General features: G+C 37.0%; 1 protein-coding gene across 5 annotated transcripts in view; it reads left to right on the top strand.

The window, feature by feature from the left end:
- The window catches only part of STRN (striatin), a 68,269-nt gene that overhangs the window by 42,710 nt on the left and 11,808 nt on the right, over positions 1 to 13,751 (top strand). For 3 of the 5 annotated variants that reach the window (XM_056486515.1, XM_056486516.1, XM_056486518.1), the window contains 6 exons: positions 2,344 to 2,487; positions 4,507 to 4,643; positions 9,045 to 9,220; positions 10,189 to 10,236; positions 10,911 to 11,032; positions 11,816 to 11,983. In XM_056486515.1, the coding sequence (XP_056342490.1) occupies positions 2,344 to 2,487; positions 4,507 to 4,643; positions 9,045 to 9,220; positions 10,189 to 10,236; positions 10,911 to 11,032; positions 11,816 to 11,983 (795 nt within the window). Of the gene's footprint in view, positions 1 to 1,698; positions 1,786 to 2,343; positions 2,488 to 4,506; positions 4,644 to 9,044; positions 9,221 to 10,188; positions 10,237 to 10,910; positions 11,033 to 11,815; positions 11,984 to 13,751 lie in introns of all 5 variants that reach the window. The other 2 variants (XM_056486513.1, XM_056486514.1) reach the window with 1 other exon arrangement.

Consider the following 13,751-nt stretch of genomic DNA (forward strand, 5'->3'; position numbering starts at 1 on the left):
TTGTAAATTACAGGATTTATTTATTAACTTTCATACCTCTGGGACTAGCCTTTTAAAAAGTTGGATATTGTTATCCAAAACAAAACCAACCTGTGAACAGTATCTGAAATACAGTTTCTAGCCCTGTACTTTTTTTTGTTACATTTCTTAAAATACAGATATGTTTTTTAAAATCTATGGGTTTTGATAGGTAAGCCATAGAACTTTTTGAACTCAGATGGGGAGTTTAAAATGAAACACTGTATTCCTGGCTGTGTTTCAAATACCTAGCCATATTGAGAATTCATGTGTGAAAGATGTATATTAATAGTATTGCATGTAGTCTGGTAAGAAATTTCAGGGATGTTTCTCCCTTTGTGGGAAGATGCTTATGAATACCAAGGAAATTCTCACTTTCAAAGAGATATACATAATGATGCAAATATGTCAGACCCTTGCATCATCGAGGCTGACTTGTTTTATTACTTTTTGTATTGATATTCTCATTAGCTGCTGCTCAGCAGTTGGTTATGTGGCTGAAATTATGTTATGAAATACAAAAACGAAATATCTTTTTTTTTTCCAAATTAAAAAAAAAAAGTATATAATTTTTGTCATTTTTGGAATAATTTAATCTACTGGAAGTTAATTGCAAGTCTGATAAGAAGCTGAGCTGGCTAACTAATGTATTCATGTTTAAAAAAATTGGTTCTAAATTTCTTTATTGTTAAGATAGGGCATTCCAGTATGTGATTACAGTGAAAGTGATTTTTGTAACTTGTCTGTTATATTTAATTATACAGACATATTATGTAGTTCAGGGAAAATAGCTGTTGGGTTAGTTTAGCAGAAATTACTTAATCCAAGTGTTCTGTTCTTGAACAGCTGTTGTCTTTTTATTTTTGATGAAAAAACTTAATTGTTAATATAGACGTAGACATTATTGGAATATGTTTTATATTGTTATGATAAGCATTCACAATGTAAAGGCAGCACTTGGACATTCAGTGCTCCTTCATGAAGATAACTGCTGCTCAGTACCTTTGGGATTGATTTGATTGGTTTGATCTTTGGAGACAACGTGGTTTACTGTAGCAATGAAATTAAGCATCTTTCCATGGACAAACCATCATTTGGAGGAGCATCAATACAGAAAAATCAGGAAGAACCAGAGCCTGTTTTCAGTTATTCATAATATGGCACATAGTGAGGAAGAATGTAAGGGAGGCTGGCTGGAGAAAAAAGAAGGGACTAAATAACATTAAATTTTACAAAGTTTGTTTCTGTGATTTTAATTTCATCATATATGGTGCTTAGCCACTGAAATGCTACTAAGTAAAATATTGTTTTTATAAAGCAGATATTATAGTAAAACAATCTTGCAAAATCCTTCTTAGTATTTTTCTGGATTGAGTAATATTTTGGTGACAGAGAAGTCAAATACAATTTAGTTTATTATCAGTCATTATGGTTAGGGTGGACAAAGTAGCATTTGCAACTGCATTAGTAAAACTCATGATTTTGCAAGGCTGTAGTAAACATTCCTGTGAAGTAATAAGAGAATAGAATCATAGAATGGTTTTATGAGAGAATACATATATTAGAGTACACTACTGTGTTAAAGCTGCTTAAAAATAGCTGTATTATTTACTGGTCTAGGAAAAAACATAATGGACTATGGGTAAGACATTTTCCCATTCTTAATTAAACTTACAACAGGAAAAACTACCGAAGATATGTTTCAGCCTCAATCCTATATAAAACAGTCAAAACAGGGATGTGGGAAAATGATGGAGCAAAGCACAGGTAAGTGTCAAGAAGGGCATGGGTCTTCACCATATGTAGCTTCAGGAAGTAGGCCAGTGAATCCAGTTGCATTTTTATTTTAATAAAAGTATAACTTTTTGGATTATATAGTTCACGATACTACACTACTGCACAAATAAATTTAAATTACAATTGTCATAAGAATATGCTGCACAAAGTACCTGATGCACAAATTCTAAAGTATTCACAGATACCAGCTATTGTTTTAGCAAAGTAAATATTCTAATAATCTAAAGTGTGACTCAGTTGGCGGCATTCTTCAGCATCCCATACAAGTAGCACTATGAGTTCATACATATGGGGAAAATTGTGTGTTCACAATTCTCAGTTGCTTCTATCACTTTCTTCTTGAAATTCATTTCATGCTGGATGGATGATTAGTTACTGCTGAAATAAGTGCTCATTAGTTTTTCTGTGGTAATGTCATAATGCGAGGTAGGATCCATTGTTGCATGTGCTGCTGTAGCATATCTGATATAAGCAGTGTCATCGTGAACTATGCCTAAACCCTTTAATTTTTTGTTTTTTTCTGGGTAGGGCCCAACAGGTCAAAGCTGCAAGATATGCTTGCAAACTTGAGAGATGTTGATGATCTCCCTTCATTACAGCCATCTGTTGCACCTTCTTCTAGGCCCAGTAGCTCAAGGCTCATTGAACATGAGATAAACAGGACGGATGAAGGTAAATATTAAAAAAGTGCATACCACTTTGTAGAGGGTGGAAGTTTATAATGACTTCTTAAGGATTATCCTCTAAGACTTTCCAAGCACTTTACAAATTCTTATTCAGTGTTGGTAAGGTCAAGACACCTACCTAAGTTCAAGTCTTGGCTGAATACCTTTGAGCATGATGGAAAAGAAATAATTTTGCACTTAATGGCTTTGTGATATGACCATCCTAAATCACTTGCTCAAGCCTAGCAGACAAGTGTGGACCTTAAACTCTGAGGACATAAGAGCATCATTTTTTTTCCCATTGGCATAATTTTAAATGTATGTGTGAAAAGCATGTCCTTTTTTCCCAAGTGCAAAGATAGAGGCTCTGCAGGTAAATACGGTTGCCATACTGTAGTTTTCAAAAGCATGTGGAGATTATGCAGTGAATCATACAGAACTTGCAGCTTGCCAGTGTATTAATTTCCATAATGTGTTCCAGAAATTAAGAAAAATTCTCACAGGGGCTAGTTCAAGTTTGGAGAGCCACGCATGCATCTTTGTAATGAAGCGCTACTGTTATGTCTGAAAAATGCTAAGTCATTTATTTGATTCAATATTTGAATTGCTATAATATAAAGCATAACATATAGTATATGAGGCTATATTACTGTGTCAAATATAGCAGCCTTCCAGTACCTAAAGGGAGCCTTCAAGAAAGCTGGAGAGGGACTTCTTACATGGGCATGTAGTGACAGTAAAAGAGAGAATGGTTTCAAACTGAAGAGATATTAGGAAGAAATACTTTACTGTGAGGGTAATCAGACACTGAACAGGTTGTCCAGAAAAGCTGTGGATGCCCTGTCCCTGGAAGTGTTCAGTGCCAAATTGGTTGGTGTTTTGAACAATCCCATCAAGTGAAAGGTGTCCCTGCCCGTGGCAGGGGGCTGGAACATGATGATCTGTAAGGTCTTTTCCAACCCAAACCATTCTATGATTCTGTGTTGTCATGTGGTCTGCTAAAATGGTAAATATGTGTTTTGAAAAACGTGCAAAACATGAGTTCCACTTAGCAGTTTTTCAGTGAGAGTGAAGAAGTAGGTCGGCCAAGTTATAATTAAGATGCATAAAAAGCCCTGGTGTGTAGAATCGTTACCAAAGATCAGTAGTTCTGCTTCCTTCATGCTCAGTGATTTTCTTTATGAAAGAAGGGGGTAGCTTAGCAACCCTTTGAGAAGTGGAAGAATTTTTTGTTGAATGTTCCCTTTCCAACTTTTCTCACATGTACTGAGAGCTGCATTAGCAGAGCTCTATTTTCATGTCCTTTCATTAATGTGTTTTTTAATTCAGAGATTCAAATGGATTCTCACAAAAAAAGGACAGCTGATTGTTACCAGTCTGACTTCAGTATTACTATTAGCTGTGTATTGCTTTATAAAGCTGACACACCATGATATTTTGGGCACACATTTTTTTATTCTAGTAAGTTTTCAAATTTGATGTCCTGTATGTATTGTGTGTTGAGTGAAACATTGCAACATGAGTTCAAGAGAATGATAGTGTAGACTTCAGGGTGGAGAAGGTAAAAGATGTTTGTGCTGAAAAGGTAATAACTAAAAGACCTAATCAAAGAGCAGTGCTTGAAGGGCTTTTATTTCAGCTGCTCCCACCAGCTGTTTTTATCTACATTTTTGTTGCTTCTTCAGCACCTATTTGCATATTTTGTAGCTGAGTTGGAGAAGGTGTTTTCTGTGTTACTTGTGCATTATATATGGATGAATTGTAGCACACCCTTCCTGCCCCTGGCTGGCTCCATTTGCTGTGTGGAGTTGCACACACCTCAAGTGTAGGTGTGTTTAGAGGGTGCTGTTATTGGTAAGTATGGTGATTATCTTTAGAATAATTGTTTTTCTATGCATCTCTGTGTATCTTTCTGCCCCTGGCTACTTGAGAGGTATGTAGCATTCTGAAAGTGGAAAATGCACTTTTATTGTACAGTGTAGTATAAACCTGTGTTTCAGGATTTTTTTGTTGTGTTTTCTTGCAGTGGAAGCTTTAACATTCCCTCCCTCCTCAGGGAAATCTTTCATTATGGGAACAGATGAAGCCCTTGAAAATGAACTGGGCCTTGGAGAACTGGCAGGCCTTACTGTAGCAAATGAGGCAGATTCGCTGACTTACGATGTAAGTGGTTAATAATGGTAACTCAACACCCTTCTGTCTTGGCAGATGCAAGTTACTTGTGTGTAGACTCAGCAGAAAACATTCTCCAGTTAAAATTATGCTGCCAGAGGATGTCACAAAGTTTTACTTGACAAAGCTGTCCTTCCAATACACAGCAGCATTCAAGCTCTCTGCAAGTCCCTCTCCTCTCATTTGCCTGCTATGTCATGCAAGTAGTTGAAAGTAAGCTAGTGATAGTGGTATAGCTGGGTAGATGTAACCCCAGTGACTGAGCAGAATTAGGTGTATCGTTGCCAGCAGATTGAGAGATGTTTATGTCCCTTTTACATGGACTGTATGCAGTTTTGGGCCACTCCACTTCCAAAGGGTTGTAGAGAAATCGGAGAGATTCCAGTAGCTTCTGACTGATGAGGAGGTGTTAAGTGAGCTAGTCTGGCTCAGCTGTTAGGAAGCTGACAAGTGCTTGAATAGCAGCCTTCAGGTATTAGAAGGGTGCTTGTAAGGATGACAGAGCCAAGCTTCTCCATAGTGCCAGGCATTAAGGCAGGAGAAAACAGCAGCAACTTAGGGCTTGGGAGGTTCAGGTAAGACACTGGGGGAGAAAGTTATATAGTAGGTGGTACTGAAACAGCTTCCTCAGAGAAACAGTGGAAACCCTCTCCTGAGAGATATTCAAGACTTGGCTGGGGCAGAGCTGTGCAGTTACATTACCAGGTGTGGGCAAAAGTTTCATTTCAAATGGGAAACTGGACCAGAAGTCTCAGGAGGGTTTTGTGGGCAGCACTTCTATGGCTATATGTGTAGCCTCATTTTTCTTTCACAGTTTATGAAAAAAATCTTTCTTAAAATTGCATCTTTTCAGTTGTATGCAATTTTTTTCTGTATTTCTGATTTCTTGGGAACAGATATTTCAGGTATTAATTTAATCATCTGCTCTTTTGTGATCTGTCAGCTTCAGATTAATCTTGCTGTTGCATTGTCCAGCTGTGTCAAGGTTGAGGGATTTCAGAGATAGTTTTTAATACTGTGTTGGGGAAGATTACTACCCTTTGGTAAATCTTACTCTTAAATAATAATTTTTTGGGATTTTACCATCACAAATGAAGTCTGAGACTTTAGAAATAAGATGCAAGGCCTTTCTTTGAAGTTCTACCCCTATATGTACTTGTAAAGCAATGAAATACATAGTTAATAAAAGCTTAGGAACCTTTTGAGTGCCACTGCAGAGATATGCCCTACCACTACAGCAAGTTTCTGACCATATGATGTGTTATGAATCATCAGTATTGCAATGAATGCAGAGCATTTCTGCTAAAATGCAGTAATTTAGTATTATGTCCTAATTTGGGCTCAGTTCTTAATGTCTTTACTAATTGTCCCTAGCTGTGTGTTCAGAAAGGGGTATGGTCATGTACAAATGAATTTCTGTTACAGGTGCTCCTAAAAATCCAAGGCTGGATTTTAAATTCAGAGAACATGACAAACCTAATCCATCTGTACAAGATGCTTTCATTGCTTAACTTCATTGTGCAAGTGTCCATATAAACTGTTGTGTTTGTTCATGTCTCTGTATCCTGAACTAAAACCTTGCATTTATGGAGTAGCACTTCTTTATCCACTCCAATCCTTTTCTGCATGGTAGAGAATAATAACTTCTGTTTGTTCATTTGTCCAATGCCTGTATGAAGTCCTGTGATCAGGAATTAATGGTTACCTCAACTCTTACCTTTTTCTAGTGCTGACAATTAAAAAAACCATTTACAAATTATTTGCTCTGGTACTGTGCACTTTATTGAAGCAAAATGAAAGGATGGTGTTTCTATTTCAAGCTTAATTTTAAATTTAGCTTACAGATAATATAATGTTTCTATTTTGGACTATTTCACACATCTGGCTACCTAATGTGAATCAGGTATGATTAGTGCAAGTTTAGTATGTTACTTTTAAGTGTCAGTTTTGAATAATATGGAGAATTAAGTTGAAAGATCACATGAATAACTCTTTAAATATATTTGCTCTCAAGAGTGGCAGACACTTCTCCCATTTTCAGTCTCTTTCATCCCACTGACATTTTTGCTGGATTCTTCTAAAAAAATGGCAGCATTAGCCTACCTCATTTCATGGTTTCAGTTTTTTAAATATTGTTTTGACTGTAAATTAAAGAATGTTTTTCACTTGCTAATAGAGGTTATAAATTTATTACTTAAAAACCAATTTTTTCTTTTGTAGATAAATTTTTAGAGTATCTAACAAGATTAAATTTTCCAGATTGCAAGCCAATACACTAAGGTTTGCCTTTTCTTTTTCCTTCCTTTTCACATTCTTGACAAATGTTCACTTTGGTTGGCTCTGTTTTTTTTCCCTAGTCCTTCTGGATAGATTAAACATCTTCATAAAATCGAAGTAGATTTTAGGTAAGAGTAACTGAACTACAAAATCATGGCATTTAATGTTAAATTTATTTGGAGGTTTCGGACTTCACAGTTTGATTTCTTACAGCTTTGAACAAGAGAAGTGCCTGTAATTGCATGCCATTTCTGTTTCTAGTTTTCAATTTGTTTTCAATTAGTTTTTGATTTTGCATAGACACACAAATATCATTATAAGTGGCAAATCCAGTGCTAATTTTGGGGTTGGCATTCCCCCAAACTGGAAGCCTCAGGTTACCTTACTGTTGTGCTTTGGTGGGAAGAGACAGAAGGAGGGAGGTTGTTTGCTGTGTGAGTAACCAGCCTCACAGCTTGTGAGACTGGTGGGTAGAGTGATGTGGTGCAGCCAGGTGGGTGATGTGTCAGGGCTCTCTCTAGGCTGTTTCCACCTCTGCTGCTGGTCTGCTGGCTGGGACTGCCCTCCATCTACTTCCCAGTTTATAAACTACCCATCTTGGACTCCCTTTTGGAAGGACATTTTTGAATGAAAGACAAGCAGAATGAGAATATTATCCTGCCAGGACTGGAATTCACTGTTAGGCCATCTGAGGTGTCTTTGTAGCTTTTACAGATGTGGCACAGAACCTGTGCTGCTGGTATGGCAGCTGGAGGGCAGCAGGTTCCCTCCATCACCTAATTGGCATTAGGTGTCTGTGTTGAGGCAAACAAATTCCTCTCCAGATATCTGTACATCTTGTACTCTTTTTGCTGAGACTTTCTTGGCCAGTCTTCAGAAAACCTGCCAGAGCTGCTAACCGTGCAGTCCTGCCCCATCCTTGTACCAGCCCGAGCATTTGTCTGTTCCTTCACTGAGCCAACTTGGCTCAGTAAACTGGCAAAGAAACTGACTTGTCTCCCTGAGCAAGGCAATATGTCATTACTGAGAAATATGATGAGACTAAACCTGCTGGTTTTCACGGCTCCTTTCTCCTTGTTTAAAATCTGTAGAACCCTTTAATTGATGTATATTTTTATTACGAAATCCAGATGTAACAAAGCTTAAGCAAAAGCACTTCTGTTCTTGAACCTCCTCTTTCACCCCCACTCCCCAGAAAAGATGTTTCTTGAAGTGGCTCAAAACAGTTGTCTTGCCTTTGCAGTTAAAGATCTAAATTATTTGGAATTATTTGTAGATTTCAACATGATAAAAATCAGTACAATTGTTTATTTTCTTGGTTTTCCATTCAACAGTGGTTATGGAAAGGTAAATGTAACTCATGACGTTGACTGACAGTGAAAAAGTCTGTTCAGAATTTTGTGTCAATATTTGTTCAGAGGATCAATATTGAAATAACTCACTTTTTTTAAAGCTTTCTTTTTGGATCTTCTAAAATGTATTTATTGCAAAGTAATTGTGTCTGCATGCATGATACCTTATTGCCTGCCACTTAGATTCTTAGTGTGTAGCCAAGTCCTTTTTGCCTTCTTTTTCCCTGTTCTGGCAAACTTTACTTGTCATGCGTTATTACAACGCTTGTTGCCTTAGCTGGGTAAGTTAGGTTGTGCTCCTTTCTGTGCTTCTAGAGACTTCTCTGTTTCTCTCAGATCTTTGCTTTAGAGGTGCCATGTCAGTAGTACTTCGGATATTCAGGGACCACAGCTTGCTGAGTCAAGCTGAACTTTGTAAGTGAATGAACCAGTAGGTATAGATTCAAATTTTAAATACTTAATTGAGTTCATTGAAGAATCAGTGCTTTTAAAGTGTGTAATTTTACAGACATGAGAGTATTTCAGATTTGCATAGAATTTGTTACTGTGGATGCAACATTACTTGTATGGAATATGTCTACATTGGTTCTCATTTTGAAGTGTCTGATTAGTGTTAAGTGGACAGTTGTTTGAGAGGGGAGAGTATTGTGAAAAGTGGTATAGGTAATTTGACATTTTCTGAAAATGCCAAACTGAATTTTTAATTTATTCCTTTTGTTGTGCCTACCAGCTTAATTACAAGTTTGGCATTTTTTTTTATTAGATAGCCAACAATAAGGATGCATTGAGAAAGACTTGGAACCCCAAATTTACGTTAAGAAGTCACTTTGATGGAATAAGAGGTCTCGCTTTTCATCCGGTTGAACCAGTCTTAATAACAGCTTCAGAAGACCATACATTAAAAATGTGGAATTTACAAAAAACAGCCCCAGCAAAAAAGTAAGATTTTTTTTTTTTATTCTTTTATTTAAAAACAATTTTAATTTATGAAGAAAACCACCCCCCTCCCCCCAGATACTACTTCACTGAATGGCCCCTGTAGTTAATGGAAAGTGTTCCCTGAATTTAAGAGTAGGAAAAGAAGCTCTCAGAGAAGGGTGGAGATGCCTAAAGAATGCCAGAAAATAATCCATGTGTGTTTGTGAATGTGTTTTGTTTGTGAAGAGGAAAACCATTCACTATTTTATATTTTCCTTGCAGATAACACGACAAATTAATTTACTAGCGAAAATATTTGGATGCAGCCTGTTAGTGTGCTTGCATGTGTATATAAATGTATAGGATGCATTTATATATATATGCATGTGTATGTATACACATACATGCATATACATGTGTGCAGCTTGAAACTGAGATGTTGCCAGGTTTCTTTGTTCACTGTCTGTTGCAAATTGCTGGGAATTTGCAGAATTGAGAGGAAATTCATAGTGAGGCTGTTGTGGTTAAGGGAGTACATCACACCTTTGAGAAGAACTGGGAACATGGAGTTCTCTCTTGGATTGGTAACATCCAGAGCAACAAATTTGGAAGCACTTCAGTGTTGATAGAAAAACCTATGAGTCCAAAACTTCTTTGTTCTAATAGGAACAATTAATGATATATGCCATGTGATGCTGATGTCTCTCCATTGCTTCTGCTCCACTGATGTACCTACCGACTTGTTTGATGGGTCTGTGAACTACCTTGAAGGTCTTTAAACAAAAAACAAAACAACAAATCCTGTTGTGTTTTGAAAGACTGCAAATAGTTCCTAGACACGTGAAAAATCATGTTGGGAGAGGAAGTTGTGGGAGAAACACTGCAAAAGATGTAGCAGGGATTTTAAGAATTCAACGATTCTGGCACATTTTTTTAAAGCATTGTATCAAATGGTATACATGTTAACATTTTTTTCATACCTCATTTAGGAGTGCTTCTCTTGATGTAGAGCCAATATATACCTTCCGAGCACATAAGTAAGTATTTCCTGAGAAATACTGTCATATTTTGAGATAGATTTTTGAACAGGAACAGAATTTTTTAAAAAGTCATTTCCACCTTATCAGCTACTGATTTCATGTGATGCTTTTTGTTGCCATGTTGTTCAGAATATCTGCATGTGTTCATCTCCTTTCTGCATAGTTATTTATGTCTGAAGTCAGATACACCACAATTTTAAAATGGAAAACCTACAAATGATACAGTCCAAATTTGATTAGATGTTCCGTTCATCATTGCAGCTTTTGCCTTTTTGTCTCATACTTGCATATGTGGAATGAAGCTGAAGAAGTATGATGCAATTAATTTAAATCTGCTGAGATGATTTAATGAAAGAGCCTCAAATCTTTTGAAAAGAGAAAAAAATCTGTTTATGTGAAATATGAAATCCTAGAGTTGAAATTGCGGCACTTTCACATTTCATGTGCATAATGATTAATTGTCCTGATTGTATTTGTATTACCAGATATTGGGGAGGGTGTTTTTGTGGGAAGTCTTGTAGCATATGATTTCATTATGTAGAGTTTTTGTTGCAATCCATGCAGCAAGTGAATGGTATCTAACATAGAAATTTAGGGATTCTGAAAATGGACATTGCATTTCATGTAATGAAAATGTTAATAATCCACGTTTCTTTGGGGCTTTCTTCCAGTGGACCAGTGCTCTGTGTGGTGATGAGCAGTAATGGTGAGCAGTGCTACAGTGGGGGAACGGATGGCCTCATCCATGGCTGGAGCACAACCAACCCGAACATCGACCCCTATGACTCTTACGGTACATTGCTGTCGCATGCAGCAGTGAAATGATCAGTGTAGTGACAGTAATGCTAGGGCACTGAGCAAATTGAATGTTATCTTCAATTACTTAAAGTAACCTTTTGTTTTAATGCTGATGCTGCTTGATGGCAAGATAAAATGTCATTTTCTTAAAAAAGGCCTTGATCTCATCAAAGTATTGAGACGCAGCTAGTTTAAAGTACAGGTTTTAAAAGTACAGGACTAAACCTGATAATTTGGCTGGTACAGGAAATGTGTATTTAGTGTTCTTTGACAAAATTCTAAGGAGTTGAGATAAAAAAGTTTTATAATCTGAGACCAGAGCTGTTAATGTTGGCTAGAAGCAGTCAAAAAGGTCCAGTTTGGTAAAATTTACTAGATCTGAGTGGATGTCAGCGTTGTGTCTGGATTTTATATTTTTCACTTCTAGCAGCTTCAGATGCAGTTGGCCTCCAAGCTAACTTCTGCATAAAAGGGACTGCTGTGGCATTAATGGCTATTTAAAAGTGAATTTTAACAGTGAAATGTGTTTTGCCAAAGTCACTACTGTCCCTTCTGCTGAAGCATTGTTTTGTCCCTTTAGTAGTAAACTGGGTAATTGAATGTCACATATGTTGCTGAAATTCAAACATCTTATGCCAGAATAATTAAGACTTCTATATTGATATGATGTGATTGATCTTGGGTTTTTTTATGGATTATCTTCCAAAGGTTGGTGCCTAAACACAGGCTAAGATACAACTATTGACTTAATTCAGTTTTTGTTGTGTTTCATTCACAGATCCTTCTGTTCTAAGAGGTGCTTTTGTAGGCCATACTGATGCAGTGTGGGGTCTGGTTTACAGTGGAGCTCACCAGCGTTTGCTGTCCTGTTCAGCAGACGGCACTATACGTTTATGGAAAGCTACAGAAATTGCTCCAGCACTCAATATATTTAATGATAATCAAGGTACAGAAAATCACCCTACCCTGAAGTTCACGAGCACTACTGTTCAGACTGATGAAATTGGCTACTGAATAGAAATACTTCTTGAACTTCTTTCTGAGTTTTGTGTCTTTATGAATGTTTTTGGGAAGAGTAAATTTTTTGACCCTTCTTTGACATTACCTGAATAGTTAGATACATCTAAAAGCCAACTGCTGCAGGTGATCTGCTGAGGTTATTAGCATCGTGGAGGATGATGTACTAACTCCATAATTCAGCTTTAAACTTGAGTTTCCACTTGGCCTGTGCTTTTGGTTTGTTCAGAATAAAAAGCCCTCTCTTCCCCCAGTTGGAGTTTGGAGTAACTAGGGTCTCATTTCATCCAGTGTCATTGTACCTTCCAGGTTTGTTCCTTGGGCCTCTAACACAGAAATTCCAATTGAATTTCTGAGTTTGCAATTAACTAAAAAACAATATCCTAGTGATTCTAAACACTGCTAGTTGAAAAATATACTCCTTTGGAGTTAGTTATTGAAATGTCATGCACAAGTGAAAATCCCACTGGTTAGAATCTAATTTCTGGAGGTTGCTGTCTGTTTGAGTCAGAGTGCTCTGGAATGAGCCCATTGACATTGCCAGACTCTCTTAGAGCTGATAGTCATTAAAGACTATCTTGTCTCTTCAGAAAAACTTTGAGGCAAAATAAACCTTGTCACAGCTGAGCAGACATGTCAAATTATAGTGTAAAGCTGGTCAGATATGCCATTGCTTGTTAGTTAAAACAGAGTGAGCAAAATGAAAACATTTCATGTATGCTAGTTTTTGCAAAACTCTGTTTCTAAAGTATGCAGGCTTCTAATTGCCAGCTTGCCTATCTGCCTGCTTTGAAAACTTCCTGGTAGAGTTACTGTGAGTTGTTTTGTTTTTAATTATTAAACTGAGGGGGAAGGAGGAGTAGTCTTGGCTCACAGAGCTAGTATTTAGGGCTTTTTTGTCTTCTAAACTGGCATGAAGCCCAGTTGTGAAATCCAGAGACTGAAAAGTCAGTTTTCCTATGGCTTGTTGATAACCTTGAACAAACTCCCTAAAATATCCATCATTCATTTCTCAAGTCCTTTAGATTAACCATTGTAGGCTTACCAGGAAGCTGCAGATAAGCATGCATGGCAGTGGTAGAGAAGGTCACCTGAGGAACAGTGTGTTTTCTTGTCACACCAATCCTTTTTGGTTTTTTTTTGAATACTTGTAGGTAACTACTGCTGTTCTTGAGAAATATTCTTGAGGTCCTGTGTCTCAGAAAGATATTTCTCCCATGAATCTTTAGAGAGTTTACAGGGGTGTGATGGTATTCCTGTGTTATCTGGATCTGTGATCTAACATTAGGTTGCTTAAAATTCAGTTTCTCACTATCTTTTTCTCATCCTCCTGGCATCTGTTGCAACTGGTGTTCTTTCACAAAACAGGTGGCGAACAGGACATTTGAGGAGAAGAATCCTAAGGGATATATGCCCAAGCTTTGCTGATTTGACTTTCTGTCCTGTAGTATGCAGATAGCTACAGTATAAGGAGATCAAATATATACCACAATAGGGGAGGAGCTTTGAAACACAATATATATATGTATATAATGTAATAAATACATTGTATGTATATAAATACATGTATAAACTATTTATACAACTTTACATTATGACAGTTCCAGTGTGTAAAATCTGCACCTGGAGAACCTTGGTGGTTTTTTTAAGCTCTGATTTTGTCTAAGTTAATTACAACGACATTAATCATCTGTCAT

The sequence above is a fragment of the Oenanthe melanoleuca genome, chromosome 3, assembly GCF_029582105.1.
Source record: "Oenanthe melanoleuca isolate GR-GAL-2019-014 chromosome 3, OMel1.0, whole genome shotgun sequence".
NCBI lineage: Eukaryota > Metazoa > Chordata > Aves > Passeriformes > Muscicapidae > Oenanthe > Oenanthe melanoleuca.